Here is a 17,873-nt window from a genome sequence, read left to right on the forward strand (position 1 = left end):
AGACCCAAGAGACTAAAAATAAATATGGACCGGACTAAACTCAATTACGGGCCAGACGGAACGTTGTAACCGAAAATTTGCCCAAACTATGCGCTCAGTCGCATCAAACTATCTGTCTGCGACCCAAGTCTGTCTGTTTCACACCTCTCCTGGATTGCAGATCTCAGCCTGGGCAATTGTTTGAGCTGGAATTACTACATTTTTAAATATAAACCGTAGTTTTATACAAAACTGTAGATCTTTGATATTTCAAATACCGCTGTATGACACGATCGTGTCTAAACACACATAAAACATGTGTTCAATATTTTTCCAAACGCAGCATTACTTCTGTATAAAAGAAAAGTAAACTAAAATAGCCAGTTAACAATTTATGATCACGCGATAGTAAAAATGACGCAACAAATACGTGACCAATTTTTAGCTCTCGGCTCGGTTGAAAATTGGTTTTAAGCAAATATATCTCGATTAACTTTGTTCGTTTCTAGACATGTTCGCTCTTTTATACGCAATTCGTTTTTGTAATGGAGAGAGCTTTTTTCTTTTTTATCGCTCAAAATGCTAACAACGTCAAACCACAATAATGTTTTATTGTTCAAGAACAGCTCAAATTAACAACCATTTGGTCGCGTACAATTTTCACAATCGTTTGATTACTTTTTTTGTGATTGTAGCGAGCAAACATTCATAAAATGGGCAATTTAATGCCAACTTTTTTGTTTTTAATTTCTTATCATATTTCAATAAATTATTTTTTTATCAATGGCAAGGAATTGGACAATGGCATTCCCTATATCAAAATTCATTATATCAATACAAAGCGGGATTACAAAACGGGACAACTTAATCAGCTAAATTTGTTCACAAACAGTTCACAATTTCAAGATTTGTCGTTTACTCTTCAAAAAAGAACATCTTTACACAGTGGTCATTTAAAATCACCAATTACAGATCGCCTATACGAAGGCTATCTTCTAAAAAATGATAAAATTGACAGATCAAGTCCGGCGCGATTTAAAGTTTGGTCAGCAAAATTTAAGAAAAATCTAGAAGTTTCTGGACTGTTTTACTTGAACCTGAAAGTGTTTTCTTTGAAAACTTTCAACGATGGATCAGTTGTGATTATGCTTTCTAAAAATGCTACAAAAAGTGATAAATTTCATAAATGTGTTGCGAAAGACAAGAAAGAATTGAAATTGAACTTGAAGTCGAAAACTGAGCGAAGATTGAACTCGAGTCAATTGAAAAAAGAGCATTTTATCAGAGCAAAACGGAATGTGCCTCAAAGGAGTTTTGTCGAAATCATTATCTTCAACTCAGCCGAGTACTACGCGAAGTATGGGTCTTCGAAACAAACGGTATGGATAAATCATAAGTATTTGGAATTTTTTCCCAATTACCTAGGAAAATACGTCAATTCCTCTCGAACATTTTTTTATTATTATGGAATTGATAGGTCGAGGTGACTATTCTTCATGCATTCAATCTTGATCCGTCCGCTGTTTCAATGTTGAGAGATTTTGAGTGATATCAAGGAAAAGCATGCCAAAACGGTTTGCTTTTTTAATTCCATAGTCGAGAAATTTTGCTAAACGTAATGCAAGATAAGTGGTAACTGTCAAGATAGAAAATTCCCTGCAAATTTCTTAACTAATGTTGCGATGAAAGCGTTCATGTCATTCAGAAACGTATCACACAAAGACTCAACGCACAGATCTCCCTCACTGAGACTGGAACTACTGACCTCCTGCAAGTATGTCACCATTTCTTAACACTGTGGCAGCAAGTAATCATCGCAAGTTACCAATTATCTTTCATAAAATTTGCGTATCCAATGATAGATCTTTAATAAGTTTAGTGTTTCTAACCGTTGATCTTACAAAGATTCAACTCATAGACCTGTGTCATGGGGACTCGAACTACTGACTTCGCACACGATTCTCTGATTGTCGCCACTTCTTGACACTGACAACATGCCTGAGTTTTGTTAAGAACTGAATTGTTTATTAAACTGAATGCAACGTTTCTTTCATAGTGGTGAATGCATTGAAAACTTTGAACTTTGTTTAAAACAAAGAGGCTCGGTAGTGTGCGTTCGCACATAAAATTCCAACCCCGCTCATCCACATTTTGGCATAAAAGTCTACCAAATGTGGAACAGATAGAAAACCCACAAAAATTCAAGTATTTTTCAAAAAAAATGTGTATGAACAAAAAGATCGCCTCCAATGCAAATAAATCAGTGGAGTGAAAAATGCTGCATCAGATTGATGAGATCAGCCATTATTCAGAAAGCAAGTCAACACGAACAACAAAATCAAACAAAAATAACATCAAAAAATTAATTACATCCAAAACTTCATGTGCATTAAAAAAAACTTATTAAGAAGGTCAAAAAAGCTTCAGATAAAACTGAAACTAGAGAAAACAACTTGCATCTCACTAGAAAACATAATGGAGCACTCCATAATAAGCCCCAGTGACAATTAGCCAAAAAAGAACAAAAAAAAGCAAAAATAAAAAAAAATGTGATCAATTTTTTTTAAAACAATTAATGTCAAGGTAATGAAAACCATTAGATATTAATTGAAGACATCCATTATGTTTATGATCACGGAGTCCTCTGTAGGACTGTAGGAGGGTATTAAGACCTGTCTTGATTCATTTTTTAATGTCTGTCTTGAATTTTTATGCGGTAAAAAAAGAACAACAAATGGAGAACCTGCGAGAAAACGCTATCGAAGCCGCAAAGGCATAATTTGCCCCTCAAAATAAGTTTAACTGCGTCTTGCTCGAACGCCAATAATGTCGTATGCGAGCTCTCTTTAATGAAAATAGTTAATGAATAGACAAAAAGAGTAAAAAGGGCAAAATTAGGTAATTCTTTTGAATTTTTCGAAAACAGTTATTTTCAAACTCATGAAAGCCATTAGCTCCAAACAGAGATAATTAAATAGATTCATTTTTATTTGTCCGAAGGAAGCGCTTGAGAGCTGTAATTGATCAGAATGTGTCTTATGTCTGCAAATAGCGTCAAATTTAGACAAAAATCAAAATATTACTTTCTTTTTTTTTTGCAAAAAACCCGTGTCGATTTTGTACAACAACATCATCCATCGACAAAATTATTGTTATAGGTGACTTGAAAATACCGAGACTAGGTGACAATTTGACGAAAAGAAAAATGCGAATTAAAAATTTTTTTTGTCTTTGATGTCATTAGTTTCCAATGTCATGAAAGCCATCAGCTATCTATTCAAATCAGAATATAGGCTAAATTATTCCTGCATAAAAAACAAAGACATTTCTTTTATTCAGAAAATTTTATACTCCAAAAAGACAAAGTAAAAACGACAAATAAAAACAAATTTAAAAAAATCAGTTAAATTCTTCGAGAAAGGGGTGTCGAAGCCGTTAAAAACCAAAATCTATTCCTTTAAAGACTTTTATATGATCCATTGTGCCTTATTTTGAACACGAATAGTGTAATATGTGAACTGTCAAATATGTGATAAGTTAGCATAACGAGGAAAACGTGAAAATTGGGTCAATTCCTGAAAAAAAAACTTTCGAAACCTAGTAGCATTAAAGCCAGAAAACGAGAACTTAATGCGTTAAAAACACAAAAAAGATTACAATTCAATTCAGTAGAAATAATATGAAGAATAATCATTCTTTTTTTGTTGACATTAAGCTACGAATGGACCAAACTAAGAGAAAGTTAATGACAAAGTTTAATAAGCCATTATTTAATTAAAAATCAAACACTTTTAAAAGTGAAAATGACCTTAATCTTTCGAGTATAGAATCTAGATACATTATTTGCAATTGCTTAAGAAAACAATTAGACCAATCAAGAATGAGTTTCAATTTGAATTGTTCTGTTCCTTAATTAACATGAAAAAGATTTAAAAAAACGACCGTTTCAATACAATCCGATTTTTTTTTGGATTGTAACAGTCCCAGATTGGACCAAATCCAGACCTGCTATTGTTCTTTGTCCATTAAGAACATTCAAATGTTTTGAATGTCATAGATCTAGATAATTGGTTAGTTAAAAGGTTAAAAATAAAAGCTTCGTTTTTGATATTCATATGGTAAAATTAGCAAAAAATGGCAAAATTGTTTTTCCAGACAATTCTCAATGGAATTGTAACTAGCACCAGCTCCCCTTTTTAGTTCAAAACAATTGTGTTAGTTTTTGGATGTGTAATTCCGGCAAATTTAATCGGTGTGAACTAAAGTAGCTTATTTTAGGCAATTTTTGATGAAAAAGGCTGAATTTTGAAATATTTAGTCAAAGTTTTTGCCAAAAAAATAAAATCAAATTATTCAACAATACTTTTTTCCTAAAAATAACTTTGGCAATACTATTTTAACGAATTTTTACATATTATAGCAAAGTTGAAGAAATTTTCGGCAAAATTTCCGGAAAATGTGAATAAAAATAACGCAAATCGGTCTAATATTTACAAATTTTTAAACCACGATAACTAAGACACTAGAAAACGAAAATCATAAAAATCTTTTCATCCTGCATGTTCTACGCTGGGCGGGATTTGTAAAGGATAAAGTCTGTTCAGTTTCCGTCCTCGCAGCTACTGTTTTTGGTTTTTTTTTTGATAAATCAACACTGAAATTGAAGAACTGAAATTTATGATAGGTCTATTATGTAAGCTCTATTCTTAAATTGCTACAATTATTTACGATCTGTGCTTGAAATTTTAAAACTATGAAAAATCAACGCTTAAATATCGTGGTATTTTCTTTTCAACGCTTCAAGATTAGATCTCACATAAATGCATTCATCCACAATTCTTACATTTTTCGTTTCTTAGTGAATTTATAAAAATCTGTTTTGAAAGGTTTCACTCTTTTTGGCGTTATCTTGTCAAATCTCGGCACCACAATATCACGGATTGAGCTAAAGTTCACCGTGAAATGTCTTAGTCAAGCAAAAGTCGAGCATGATAGCTTGGGTCGAGAAAAAGTCCAGCTTGAAGAGCTTTGTTCCACGAAAGTCGAGCAGACGCTTTAATTCGGGCAAAAGCCAATGTGAAGCCGTTGTTTGCTAATGTCGAGCTTAATCAAAGCAGACCCGAGGTGGGCTCCTTTTACAGCCATAAACTATAAAGAGCTAGGGCTACTTATTTCAGCGCGCGAAGTAAACTTACCTATATCTCTCAGACTAACCGACTCAGTAAAACACTGAATGTATACTTCAATTATAACGATGTATAAAAGAGTTAACACCGGAGTCAGAGGTATACACATCGTGCAACTACTCTATTAGACTGACAATAGTTAGTGAAGTTAGCGCTATATAAAAGAGAATAGTGTCTTCTTAGTCTCTGATTGTATGAAGGTGTACATCCAGTATTTCTACTGCTACATAATTGTTACTTCACAGGGTATTTGCGTCGAGCATGGTCTTTTCATAGGTCGAGGGTCTATACCAGGGTATGTTTAGATGATAGATCGGGCGATAGAGACAGTGCATTTGGCAGACATCTACTATGCCACAATTCCCAATCTCAATCTCCATCTCTCATTGGTGGAGGTGTACACGTACGACACTCCTCAAAGCGACCCAACCAATGGCATGACAGGTCATTACTGTTCATATTAATAAAAAAAATTGCAATTAAGATTTCAATTTAAAATTAGCTGAAGTCCAATAGATACCAAACAGGAACTGAGAAAATATTGCTCGGGAAGATCAAACATAATATCCAGTTCATAATACCAGTTCAAACATTAGTTCATAATTTTCTAAGTAATTTCTCGTGCTCGCTCATTTTCATAAAACAGTTCTTAACTCAAAAGTTTCTCTGACTGAAAAGCAGAGGAGGAGACTGACTTGAAACAAAATGGCATGCTGTACCAAGTTTTATTTCACTGGGGTCTCCCAAAATTGAGGAACACGTAAATCACTTTTCAGTATAGGTTTGACTCGTTTTAAAGTTTTCTCAAACGCGCTGAATTTTGTCTACGGATGCGCTGAATTTGCGCTGAATTTTTGTAAGAAATGCGCTGGAAAAAAGTGCTGAAACTTTTGCAAGAAATGTGCTGAAAATGCACTGAAATTATGTAAGAAATGCGCTGAAAATGCGCTGAAATTTTGAATTTTCAGCGCCTTCTCTACAATTCAGCGCATTTCAGCGCATTCAGCGCATTTCTTACAAATTAATGCGCTGAAACGGCGCTGACATCTCGACCCGGGAAGCTACTATGATCAGACTTTTTTTGTTAGAGAATCTTATTTATGTTAAGAATTTGACTGCCATTGTTGGAAGTCAATTCCGGCCATACGTTTAGTTGCGATCATATTTTGGCTGGTTTGATTTCATTTATGATGGAGACTTTGTCTCGCGCAAGTTGATCATGCTCAGACTTTATCCGGTCTAAATTCGGCCTCTGCATAACTTATGAACTTATGTAGACGTAAAACACTGTGCTCCTACGTAAAACACTGTGCTCATAGACGTAAAACACGGCGCTCCTACTGTATTTTTGGTTGTATGATTATAGGCAATAGCCTCAAGCGGGGTATCTGAAAAATAATAGATAATGGTCTATGTTATTGAGTGGGTTTTAGGTGCCAATCAAGTGCTAGATACCTTCCTAGTGGACCACTCGAGCAGTCTGGACTACCTGCCCAATCACGACAACGCAATTCTCATCCTCTCTCGCTCCTTCTCAGGCGGGGACTCCGAGGTTGTCGGACTTGCTTACCAGGATACCCTTTGTGACGTCATCGGATCAGGTGGGCTGTTAATCTGGTGGTGATGTGAATACGCACATTGATTGAAATAAGAAAACTTTCCCAGTTTATGGTTAACTTTAGTACGGTCGAATTTTTTGTAAACTCCGTATACCTAGAGTCTGAATAGAGCTTTATCAAGTTAAATTTTCAAATGATTAATTTCGATAGCAAAAATTAAAATTCCAGCAGTAAATCGCATCTGATTGAGAACCGTTTATCTTTCAGATTATAACCCAAATTGAGCTGCCAGACCCAGGCCACCTCTGATGAGTCAAGTTGGGGCGCACCAGGGGGCATAGTGCGACCTAAATTTCAGGCTCTGGAAATTTTTGTAGTAGCGCGATGATCTGGACAATGGTCGCCCAAAGTGTGATTAGAGACGAAAGTCTGGATAGGAACTGATAAGAGATCGCTTGGGTCTGGCAGCTCACCGTGGTTTACTTTTTCAGCAGTCAAAGTTTGCTTCAAAAAAGCTCAGAATGAACGGCGCAAGAGCAAATGTGTCTTAGCAATAATCGGTTTTTGATTATAATGAGATGGAATAACTAACAACGTAGGATGATCAAATAACGATACGAAAACCATCTTGACAAAGCGTAGTTGATTTTCATAAGTCATTTTGAAATCTTGCAAGAAAATAGTTGCTCCTTGAAATGGTACAACACTGTTTGCTTCATAAATTAACAAAACTGAAATGTAGAAACTGAAAGCAGAGACCTAAGGTAGGCAATGATGATGAAATCCTTTTAATCACTCATGAAAAAATTTTAAATAAGTTTAATTAAAAACTGCATCACCTCAAGGTAACTTGCATAATATAACGGATTGGAAACATATACTGGTTGAAACAAAACATTCATGATTCATTTGTTTTCATCAGTTTGTTTCTCAAGGTTGAGTTTTTCCGCTCTTGTTTTTATACTGTAACTACAAAGTTGGATCTTTGAATAATTATTCAAAAAATGCTCGATGAAAAATCTTGTTGAGGCAGGTTTTGCATAGACATGTGCATCGGAGGATTACTGAATTATTGCCGAAGCAGATGTTTCACTAAGAGAAAAATTACCTGATGCAACAAAACGATGCAATAAAAGAAGGAGATATGTATCAACCGGGAGAGATATTGTTTTCACAAACTAAAAAACTTTCAATTTTCTCAAAACTGGCGTGAGATTTAGTTGTTCTGCATACAAAACAAAACTTTCATATGATTTATCACTTTCTGATGCCATATTACTGTGATACTGCCATAATGTAAGTTGAAAAAAAAGCTAAACAATCAATCAGACTATGCCTGCCAACTGCCAAGAACTTTTAACCATCACGATAAAAAGCAGTAAGTCTGTCGTAGAATCTCTTTTCTATCTCTAGGAGGATACAATCCACTGGCTGGCATTGCTGCGCTGGTAGAGCAAAAGCCGCAGTTAACAACAAGCTCTACTGAGCCTGGTGGCTAACAACATAATAATTTTGATTCAGCAGGCTGACCTGATGTTTGGTTTGTTTACTTACTGCAGTGACACCAACATTTATGCACTATATAAGATTGTGATGACTGTGACTAAATATGTGATTGCAATGCCATTTCTCATTACTCCGGGCTAACTTTAACTTTTAGTTATCGTATTCAATGGTTTCGTAATATTTTAGTGAAACAAGCATACTGAAATATCCATTTGCTTGACAGACGATAATTTTCAATAAATTGCAAAGCTCTCTAAAAGTGCTAAAAAGAAACAAATCTTTTTTTAAAAAAAAACTTTTTAAAGCTCTGTGAGGAAGGAAAAGTAGGTCAAATTGTAATTTTAGGTATACTTTTACAAAAAAAATGTCTACATTAGAAAACTTTAAACCAAATTCAAATATTCTTATGACATTTAATACCTCGAAAGTTTAACTGATGAATTGATACTTTTTTTAAAAATGAAGAGACGACAAACAGTAATCTGAACATTCACTTGCTTTATAGTAACAAGTCACTCATGGCCAGGCTGCGGAAATTTCTGAACAGTTTTATATCCGTGGTTAGCTGTTTTAATAACTTTAGAAAAATTGAACGATAAGCTAGCAAAAAAACGTGAGAAAATTTTTCTGAGAAGTTTGATTACTGTTTCGCTGGGCTTAAAAATGATATCTTAGGTTATTTAGGCCTGCAGATATCAAAATTGAAGACATTTATCCTTATTCTGGAAATCGGTACTCATTTTCTCTCCTCAAATCCGTTCTGCATCGAAACTTAAAAAATGATATATATCTTTCCCACAAAACCACATGAGAACGAGTCAAAGGGGCTAAATAGTGTCTCTTTGAGTGGCACTTGAGATATTAAAATCGAACAAGGAGGCTCGGCAGTGTGCGTACGCATATATTTTTTCGACTCCTTTCATCCAAATTCTTGACTTAATTCGCTACCAAATGATGAAGAGATGGAAAACATTCAAAAATGTACAAATCATTCAATAAACAACCAATGAAACAGGATAATAACACGCTAGAGGGCCGATCTAAATTGTTGGCAATAGAACTAATAGAAAGGAGAATAATAAAAATCAAACAACAAACATTATTTGCGACCAAAACTCGATACCTATAATAAAAAAAATCATAAAAGAATCAAAATCGCATCATATAATAACCAAAACAAAACAATTTGAATTATGCTTCATAAGAAAAGATATGGGACCTGTCACCAATCCGACTGGTCAACAGGTTGACAAAAAAGAGCAAATAGGTGCAAAGTTCAAAAATACTTCTCCGTTTTTGAAAACAATTAATTTCACAGTTATTAACGTCATCAGATACCAACTGAATTCGCTAAAATGTTCATTTATGTCCACATGGGAAGCAGTTGGAAAATGGAAGCACAACTCGTTGATCAGTTGTGATCAACAGATCAACGATTATTGTTATGATTAAAAAAACCAAAATTCCTTTGAAATGTACAGATATATAGAAATCTAAAAATTTGTGAAATCTCGCAGTAACAGTAGTAAAAAAGCCATGAAACAAATGTTTGAAGTTAAAACCGTTACAAAGATTAATTTATAGCTAACTGGAAACGGGTTTTGACCTGTGCTTACAGAGACTGAGCTACAAATCGACCAAAAAAATTTTAAGAAAGACAAAGCTCAAAATTACAATTTAATTTTTGAAAACAGATATTTTCAAAAGTCATAACAGACTTATGATAACAACAAAAAGCGATGAATTAAGTTTCAACGCGTCAGGTAGCCAATTGGTCCTGTTAATATTGAGACTAAGTCTTTGGCACACAAAAAACAAATACATAACGAAGCCAAAAATCAAAGAGTTTTACGACATAGCACTGTTTAAGGCACCATAGATATAAAATTTTACCTACAATAACTGTAAGTCGATATTTTTCCTTCATCTTAAAACCAACCAGTCTTCCTTATAAAAGGACAACTTAGACATGGTTACAAAAAGAAATCCAGAAGTTGAACATTATAGAAATCAGTATAAAATTGATTCAGTCTAGAAAAGTTTTTTTGAAACTAAATAGTCGAAGCAGTCAGTCACAACGTATAAACATATGCAAAAAAAATATTTGAATAAAAAAAACGAAAGTAATTGAAATTTCTAATGAGCGAGAGTGAGTTACATGAGCACAAAAATAAAAGCAAAAAGGAGGCAGAAAAAAAGTCTTTTTATAAATTTATTTTGAAAGTCATTGAAACCATCAGATATGAACTGAAAGTTTTAACTAGGTTAAGATGTACGTCTTGGAGATGCAATTAAGATCTATCGTTATTGGGAATATGCTGTACAACAACGAAAAGAAAGACAAAGATAGGCAAAATAAAAAAACCCACAAAATTTCGAGATAACAATGTATCAGCCCAAAAAGCATAAACTATTCAACAAAAACAGTAAACTTATCCAGATGCTCTTTTTTCAACGTTGTGCATTTCCCTTACAATGCCTTCCTTTAATTCGCCGGGTCAATATTGTGATAATTTGACAAGGAATCAAAATGAACAAATAAGATGTGCAATTATGATTAAAAACAAAAGAAAAACTGAAAACGCGTAGTACCAAAATAACGCAACCATTAGTTGAACATAAATTCCATCTATTTTTACCGAGAGTGCGCCCGAAATTGAAAAAAATAAGTTGAAATAGTGGCAAAGTTTGTGAACGGTTTTATATCCGTGGTTAGCTGTTTTAATAACTTTAGAAAAATTGAACGATAAGCTAGCAAAAAAACGTGGGAAAATTTTTCTGAGAAGTTTGATTACTGTTTCGCTGGGCTTAAAAATGATATCTTAGGTTATTTAGGCCTGCAGATATCGAAATTGAAGACATTTATCCTTATTCTGGAAATCGGTACTCATTTTCTCTCCTCAAATCCGTTCTGCATCGAAACATAAAAAATGATATATATCTTTCCCACAATACCACATGAGAACGAGTCAAAGGGGCTCAATAATGTCTCTTTGAGTGGCACTTGAGATATTAAAATCGAACAAGGAGGCTCGGTAGAGTGCGTACGCATATATTTTTCCGATTCCTCTCATCCAAATTCTTGACTTAATTCACTACCAAATGATGAAGAGATGGAAAACATTCAAAAATGTACACATCATTCAATAAACAACCAATGAAACAGGATAATAACACGCTAGAGGGCCGATCTAAATTGTTGGCAATAGAAATAATAGAAAGGAGAATAATAAAAATCAAACAACAAACATTATTTGCGACCAAAACTCGATACCTATAATAAAAAAAATCATAAAAGAATCAAACTCGCATCACATAATAACCAAAACAAAACAATTTGAATTATCCTTCATAAGAAAAGATATGGGACCTGTCACCAATCCGACTGGTCAACAGGTTGACAAAAAAGAGCAAATAGGTGCAAAGTTCAAAAATACTTCTCCGTTTTTGAAAACAATTAATTTCACAGTTATTAACGTCATCAGATACCAACTGAATTCGATAAAATGTTCATTTATATCCACATAGGAAGCAGTTGGAAATTGGAAGCACAACTCGTTGATCAGTTGTGATCAACTGATCAACGATTATTGTTATGATTAAAAAAACCAAAATTCCTTTGAAATGTACAGATATATAGAAATCTAAAAATTTGTGAAATCTCGTAGTAACAGTAGTAAAAAAGCCATGAAACAAATGTTTGAAGTTAAAACCGTTACAAAGATTAAATTATAGCTAACTGGAAACGGGTTTTGACCTGTGTTTACAGAGACTGAGCTACAAATCCACCAAAAAAAATTTTAAGAAAGACAAAGCTCAAAATTACAATTTAATTTTTGAAAATAAATATTTTCAAAAGTCATAACAGACTTATGATAACAACAAAAAGCGATGAATTAAGTTTCAACGCGTCAGGTAGCCAATTAGTCCTGTTAATATTGAGACTAAGTCACTGGCACACAAAAAAACAAATACATAACGAAGCCAAAAATCAAAGAGTTTTACGACATAGCACTGTTTAAGGCACCATAGATATAAAATTTTACCTACAATAACTGTAAGTCGATATTTTTTTTTCATCTTAAAACCAACCAGTCTTCCTTATAAAAGGACAACTTAGACATGATTACAAAAAGAAATCCAAAAGTTGAACATTATAGAAATCAGTATAAAATTGATTCAGTCTAGAAAAGTTTTTATGAAACTAAATGGTCGAAGCAGTCAGTCACAACGTATAACCATATGCAAAAAAAAAATATTTGAATCAAAAAAAGTACGAAAGTAATTGAAATTTCTAATGAGCGAGAGTGAGTTACATGAGCACAAAAATAAAAGCAAAAAGGAGGCAGAAAAAAAGTCTTTTTATAAATTTATTTTGAAAGTCATTGAAACCATCAGATATGAACTGAAAGTTTTAACTAGGTTAAGATGTACGTCTTGGAGATGCAATTAAGATCTATCGTTATTGGGAATATGCTGTACAACAACGAAAAGAAAGACAAAGATAGGCAAAATAAAAAACCCACAAAATTTCGAGATAACAATGTATCAGCCCAAAAAGCATAAACTATTCAACAAAAACAGTAAACTTATCCAGATGCTCTTTTTTCAACGTTGTGCATTTCCCTTACAATGCCTTCCTTTAATTCGCCGGGTCAATATTGTGATAATTTGACAAGGAATCAAAATGAACAAATAAGATGTGCAATTATGATTAAAAACAAAAGAAAAACTGAAAACGCGTAGTACCAAAATAACGCAACCATTAGTTGAACTTAAATTCCATCTATTTTTACCGAGAGTGCGCCCGAAATTGAAAAAAATAAGGTGAAATAGTGGCAAAGTTCAAATGGTCACCGACATTTTCTAAAAACAAATTTATTCAAAAACATAAAAGACATTAGATAACAACTGTGAAAAAAATCTAGGCTCTTTTATACCTTCTTAAAGCTAATTGAATCTCTCCTTGGGGACACTAAGTCATTGGTCTACAAAAAATATAAGAAACCAAAGCAAAACGCAAGATGTCCATAAAATGTTTACGAAAACAATTGGTCAGAGCCTTAAAAAACATGAGCTTAACTCTGAAACCTTAATATAATCTCGTTGGGTGTCCTTTATTGTGAATAGTATATGTCATTAATTGAGCCCTGATTCGAAGTTCTGGCTTGTAATTTACATAAAAAACATTTACATTTACATTTACATTTACATTTAAATTTTTTGGAAAAAATGCACCGCACGATTGAAATCTAAAAAATGTTTATCATGAGGATCCAAGGTGAGATCAAGATCAACCCAGATATTGCTGCTCGTCTGACAAAACAATCAATTGTTGAAACGGTTGCAAAATAGATCAATTATATACAAATTTTTTCAGTTTGTCAAAAATAAATAATGCCTTTTGTATAATTGTTGAGTTTAAATTTGCAAAAAATTGGCAAAATTATTATTGCAGAAAACTCTTACAGCCAGCGGGAGTACAACTAGCACTTTTTTGAGCTTAAAAAATTATGGTTGCAGTTTTAAGGCGTCTGCTTTCAGCAAATTTAAAGCAAGCAGGCTAAAACAGCAATTTTTTTGACAAAAAAGGTTTGAATTGTGAAAAAAGTGGCATAGATTCTAACCAAAAAAACTCGCATCGAACAATTCGACAACCCTTCTCTATCTTTAGAGATAAAATCAATATCACTGCAGTTAATAATTTCAACATATTTTAGCAAAATTGACGAAAAAATTGGTCAAAAATGCGAAAAACAGCTGAATTACGTCTAATATTCACAAAAATTTAAACCTCAATAACTCCCTATAAAAAGAGGAAATTGAAAAAATCTTTTTTTATCCATATTCTGCGCTGGATGGGTTTTCTAATGATATCACTCACAACTCTCTACAATTATTATATCGATCGGCCAAAATTGTCTGAACAAAAAAACCATCTGAGTATATAGTTCCTCCACCGTCAAGAGGGGTCGGAACAATTATAAACAATATAAACAATAATCTGTAATAATGGCCATTAAAGTCGACTTAAAGTATGATCATATCCATCATCGGTCGACCACCCAGGCTGAGGTCCCAGACGGAAGCAAGTATGTCCAGACCGAAGATGAACGCACGAGGGGGGCGTCGTGCGTTCAAAATTACATAGTCTGGAAACATCAAAAAACGCACGAAAGTCTGAACATGAACGCACGAAAGTCTGTCGAACGCACGAAAGTCTGGACATGAACGCACGAAAGTCTGAACATGAACGCACGAAAGTCTGTCGAACGCACGAAAGTCTGGACATGAACGCACGAAAGTCTGGACATGAACGCACGAATTTTAGTGCGTTCATGATCAGACTGTCGTACGATAGTCTGGACATGAACGCACAAAAATTCGTGCGTTCATGTCCAGACTAAAAAACTAACCTTATGCTTGTAGATGCCCATTGAAGATGAAGATGCCAGGGTTCCATGAGTCCAGAAATCCAAATATAAAGTCTTTTTTTACGTGAGGTACATGAACATCTTTATACTAATAGTAGACATCCTTTTTTGCTGGCGTGAGCAAAATTCTATGTGTCTAGACTTTTTTGACACTCATTCAAGAAAGCTAAAAGCAACATAAACATATATCATACATCATAAACACACATCATAGACTCAAACCAGAAGACCGAAGCGAGACAACGCGAGACGAGCGAGAGAACGCGAGACGAGCGAGAGACGAGCAAGAGAACGCGAGACGAGGACAACTCCTTGCCTTGACCCGATCAAAAATACTACATTTCAGAAGTAAATTTTTAATTTAAAAGCAAATTTGCGTATGAAAAGTTAATTTTTTTTCCAAGGCTTTATAGGCTTTATAGGCTTTATATACACAAAGATTACTGCATACCAAGTTTTGTTCGATTTGGGAAACTCCTTGACCCGATCAAAAATACTATATTTCAAAAATGTTTATTCACAATAATCGTAAGTTCCCGTATGGAATACCAATTTTTTTTTCTAGAAAAGCAATAGTAAAAATTGTTTTTGTTCTTCCTTTTACGTAGAAAAAAAGAACTGCATTTAGAGTTTGGTTTGATTTGGACGACTGCTTGGCTGAATAAGTCAGATTTTTCAAAAATAATTATTCGTAATAAACGGAATGGACATTTTCGAACAGTCTGGACATTAAATCACGAAAACCCGGTGAACGAAACTAAATCTGGGGAAAACATAAAAGTCTGAACGTGAACTCATCTTAAGACTGTCGAAGGCTCAGAAATCTGGACATGAACGCACTAAAACATGGTGAAATTAATAAAATCTGATGAACGCACGAAAGTCTGTTGAAGCGCGAAAGTCTGGACATGAACGCACGAAAGTCTGGACATGAAAGCACAAAAATTGGTTGAACGCACGAAAATTGGGTGAACGCACGAAAGTCTGGACATGAACGCACAAAAATCGGTTGAACGCACGAAAATTGGGTGAACGCACGAAAGTCTGGACATGAACGCACGAAAGTCTGGACATGAACGCACAAAAATTGGTTGAACGCACGAAAATTGGGTGAACGCACGAAAGTCTGGACATGAACGCACAAAAATCGGTTGAACGCACGAAAATTGGGTGAACGCACGAAAGTCTGGACATGAACGCACAAAAATCGGTTGAACGCACGAAAGTCTGGTGAACGCACCAAAGTCTGGACATGAACGCACGAAAGTCTGGTGAACGCACGAAAGTCTGGACATGAACGCACGAAAGTCTGGTGAACGCACGAAAGTCTGGACATGAACGCACGAAAGTCTGGTGAACGCACGAAAGTCTGGACATAAACGCACGAAAGTCTGGCGAACGCACGAAAGTCTGGACATAGGCAACTTCCGTCTGGGACGGTCTGGACATAGGTACTTTCCGTCTGGGACGGTCTGGACATACTTGCTTCCGTCTGGCACCTCAGCCTGGGCACTGTCTTTTCATACCCGATATCGGTCGACCACAATTTTCATAAGTCGACCTCTCGACTGGGGTATCCACTTAAGTAAACAATTTATGATTACAATTATAGTTTTCATAAGGAACTTTACTTTTCCAGGCAGCTGGATTAAAGACGACACGAACTCAATTGAGCAACTAGCCGGAGTGTTAGCCCACGAGTTGGGTCACAACTTTGGACTGGGTCATAACCCCACCAACCCCAGAAATAGGTGCTACTGCGGAAGGGAGGCATGTGTCATGGATGCTGTGGTGTCTTCCTCGGCTCCTGATGCCTTCACCTCCTGTCAGATGGAAAAAATCAAAGACTATATTGAAGAGGGTAAAACCATAGTCGATTAGATTACTTTACTGAAGTGTTTGATAGTTTGTATCTATCATTTGTTAATTACCTTTGATAGTTTGAAAACAAGGCGACAGCTTGATGCTAGACTCATTGGCTACGTCTTTAAAAGTGAAAGCCTCGAACGATTGAAGAAGATCTGACGGGAAAAGGTACAGGTCTTTACCATTGTAGCTCCCCAGATTAGTATACATATAACGTATAACTTTAAACCCCTCCCCCAATACTGTAAATATACCATAATTGGAGGGAGGCTATGATGGAGATGAACCAAAGGTATAGGGCAAATTGAGTATTTAAACATTTTTTCGTTATTCAGATATGAGCGGTAATGCAAAACTCGCTATAGACGTGTTCTTCCGCAAGACTCCTACAATTTGAGCGTGTTCTATTGCATTGGTTTTACAAGATATATAGCATGTTAATTTGCGACGAAACATCAAGCGAGTGGAGAATTTGCGCCCAATGAAAATGGCGAAGTTTGCAAATAATAGAAACCCACTGCACTGGGGATCATTACCTGAAAAGATACTATTTTCTTACATAATAACGTGCTATATAATAACACATGATTTGTAAGGGGGGGGGCGTAAGAAACACTGCGGGGAAACAGAATATGTCCGACTTTTGAGCGTGCAAAAAAAATTACCATTTTTACTCTCTATCAATTGCCAAATGAAAAAATTTCTTTAATCACACTCTCGTACACAGGATCAGCCATGTGTCTGCACAATGAGCCCTCAATCCAAGTAGACGCACCCTACTGTGGGGACTACCTGGTCAATCAGGCATCCGAGCAGTGTGACTGTGGGTCTGTTCACACCTGTGAGGACCCCTGTTGCAACCCAAGAGACTGCACTCTGATGGAGGGTGCCACCTGTTCGAGTATGGACTTGTGCTGTGATAATGTCACTTGTGCAATCAAGAGTAAAGGTAACTGCACCTGTTCGAGTATGGACTTGTGCTGTGATAATGTCACTTGTGCAATCAAGAGTAAAGGTAACTGAAACTGTTGTGAATATGCTTAGAACCACAATACAAAAATTTTAAGAGAAAAAGTCCGCAGTAAAACAACGGCAGTCTCATTGACTTTTCCCAAAAATTTGCATTATTCTTGCATAACCTTGCTGTCGAAAATGCAAGACTCGTACAAGATAACGGTCGCTTTTACGAAAGAAGCGTAATCCTGCCATAGTGTAAAGCAACATCCAAAAGCAACATCCTGCCATAGTAAAAGCAAACACATTTCCCCATGCCTGCAGACAGTGTCAAATCATTGAGATGGTTGCTCTTTAAACTGATCTAAGTTCAACTTTTTGAACATTCT

General features: G+C 35.1%; 1 protein-coding gene across 1 annotated transcript; it reads left to right on the forward strand.

Annotated features, from left to right (window-relative positions):
* Nucleotides 1-423: 423 nt before the first annotated feature.
* On the forward strand, nt 424-17,553 carry LOC142336579 (zinc metalloproteinase-disintegrin bilitoxin-1-like). Its single transcript, XM_075385489.1, has 5 exons — nt 424-1,358; nt 5,471-5,609; nt 6,599-6,766; nt 16,304-16,525; nt 17,258-17,553. Exons 1-5 carry the CDS (start codon nt 693-695, stop codon nt 17,551-17,553), a joined length of 1,491 nt encoding a protein of 496 aa, XP_075241604.1. The 5' UTR covers nt 424-692.
* Nucleotides 17,554-17,873: the final 320 nt, after the last annotated feature.

This window comes from Convolutriloba macropyga, chromosome 3 (assembly GCF_964194025.1).
Source record: "Convolutriloba macropyga chromosome 3, txConMacr16.3, whole genome shotgun sequence".
Lineage (NCBI taxonomy): Eukaryota > Metazoa > Xenacoelomorpha > Acoela > Convolutidae > Convolutriloba > Convolutriloba macropyga.

Coding starts and splice junctions, on each gene's coding strand:
- LOC142336579 (XM_075385489.1), top strand. CDS start 693: ATGGGCAATTTAATGCCAACTTTTTTGTTTTTAATTTCTTATCATATT. Junction 5,610..6,598: donor CCCAACCAATGGCATGACAG/GTCATTACTGTT, acceptor AGTGGGTTTTAG/GTGCCAATCAAGTGCTAGAT. Junction 6,767..16,303: donor TTGTGACGTCATCGGATCAG/GTGGGCTGTTAA, acceptor TTACTTTTCCAG/GCAGCTGGATTAAAGACGAC.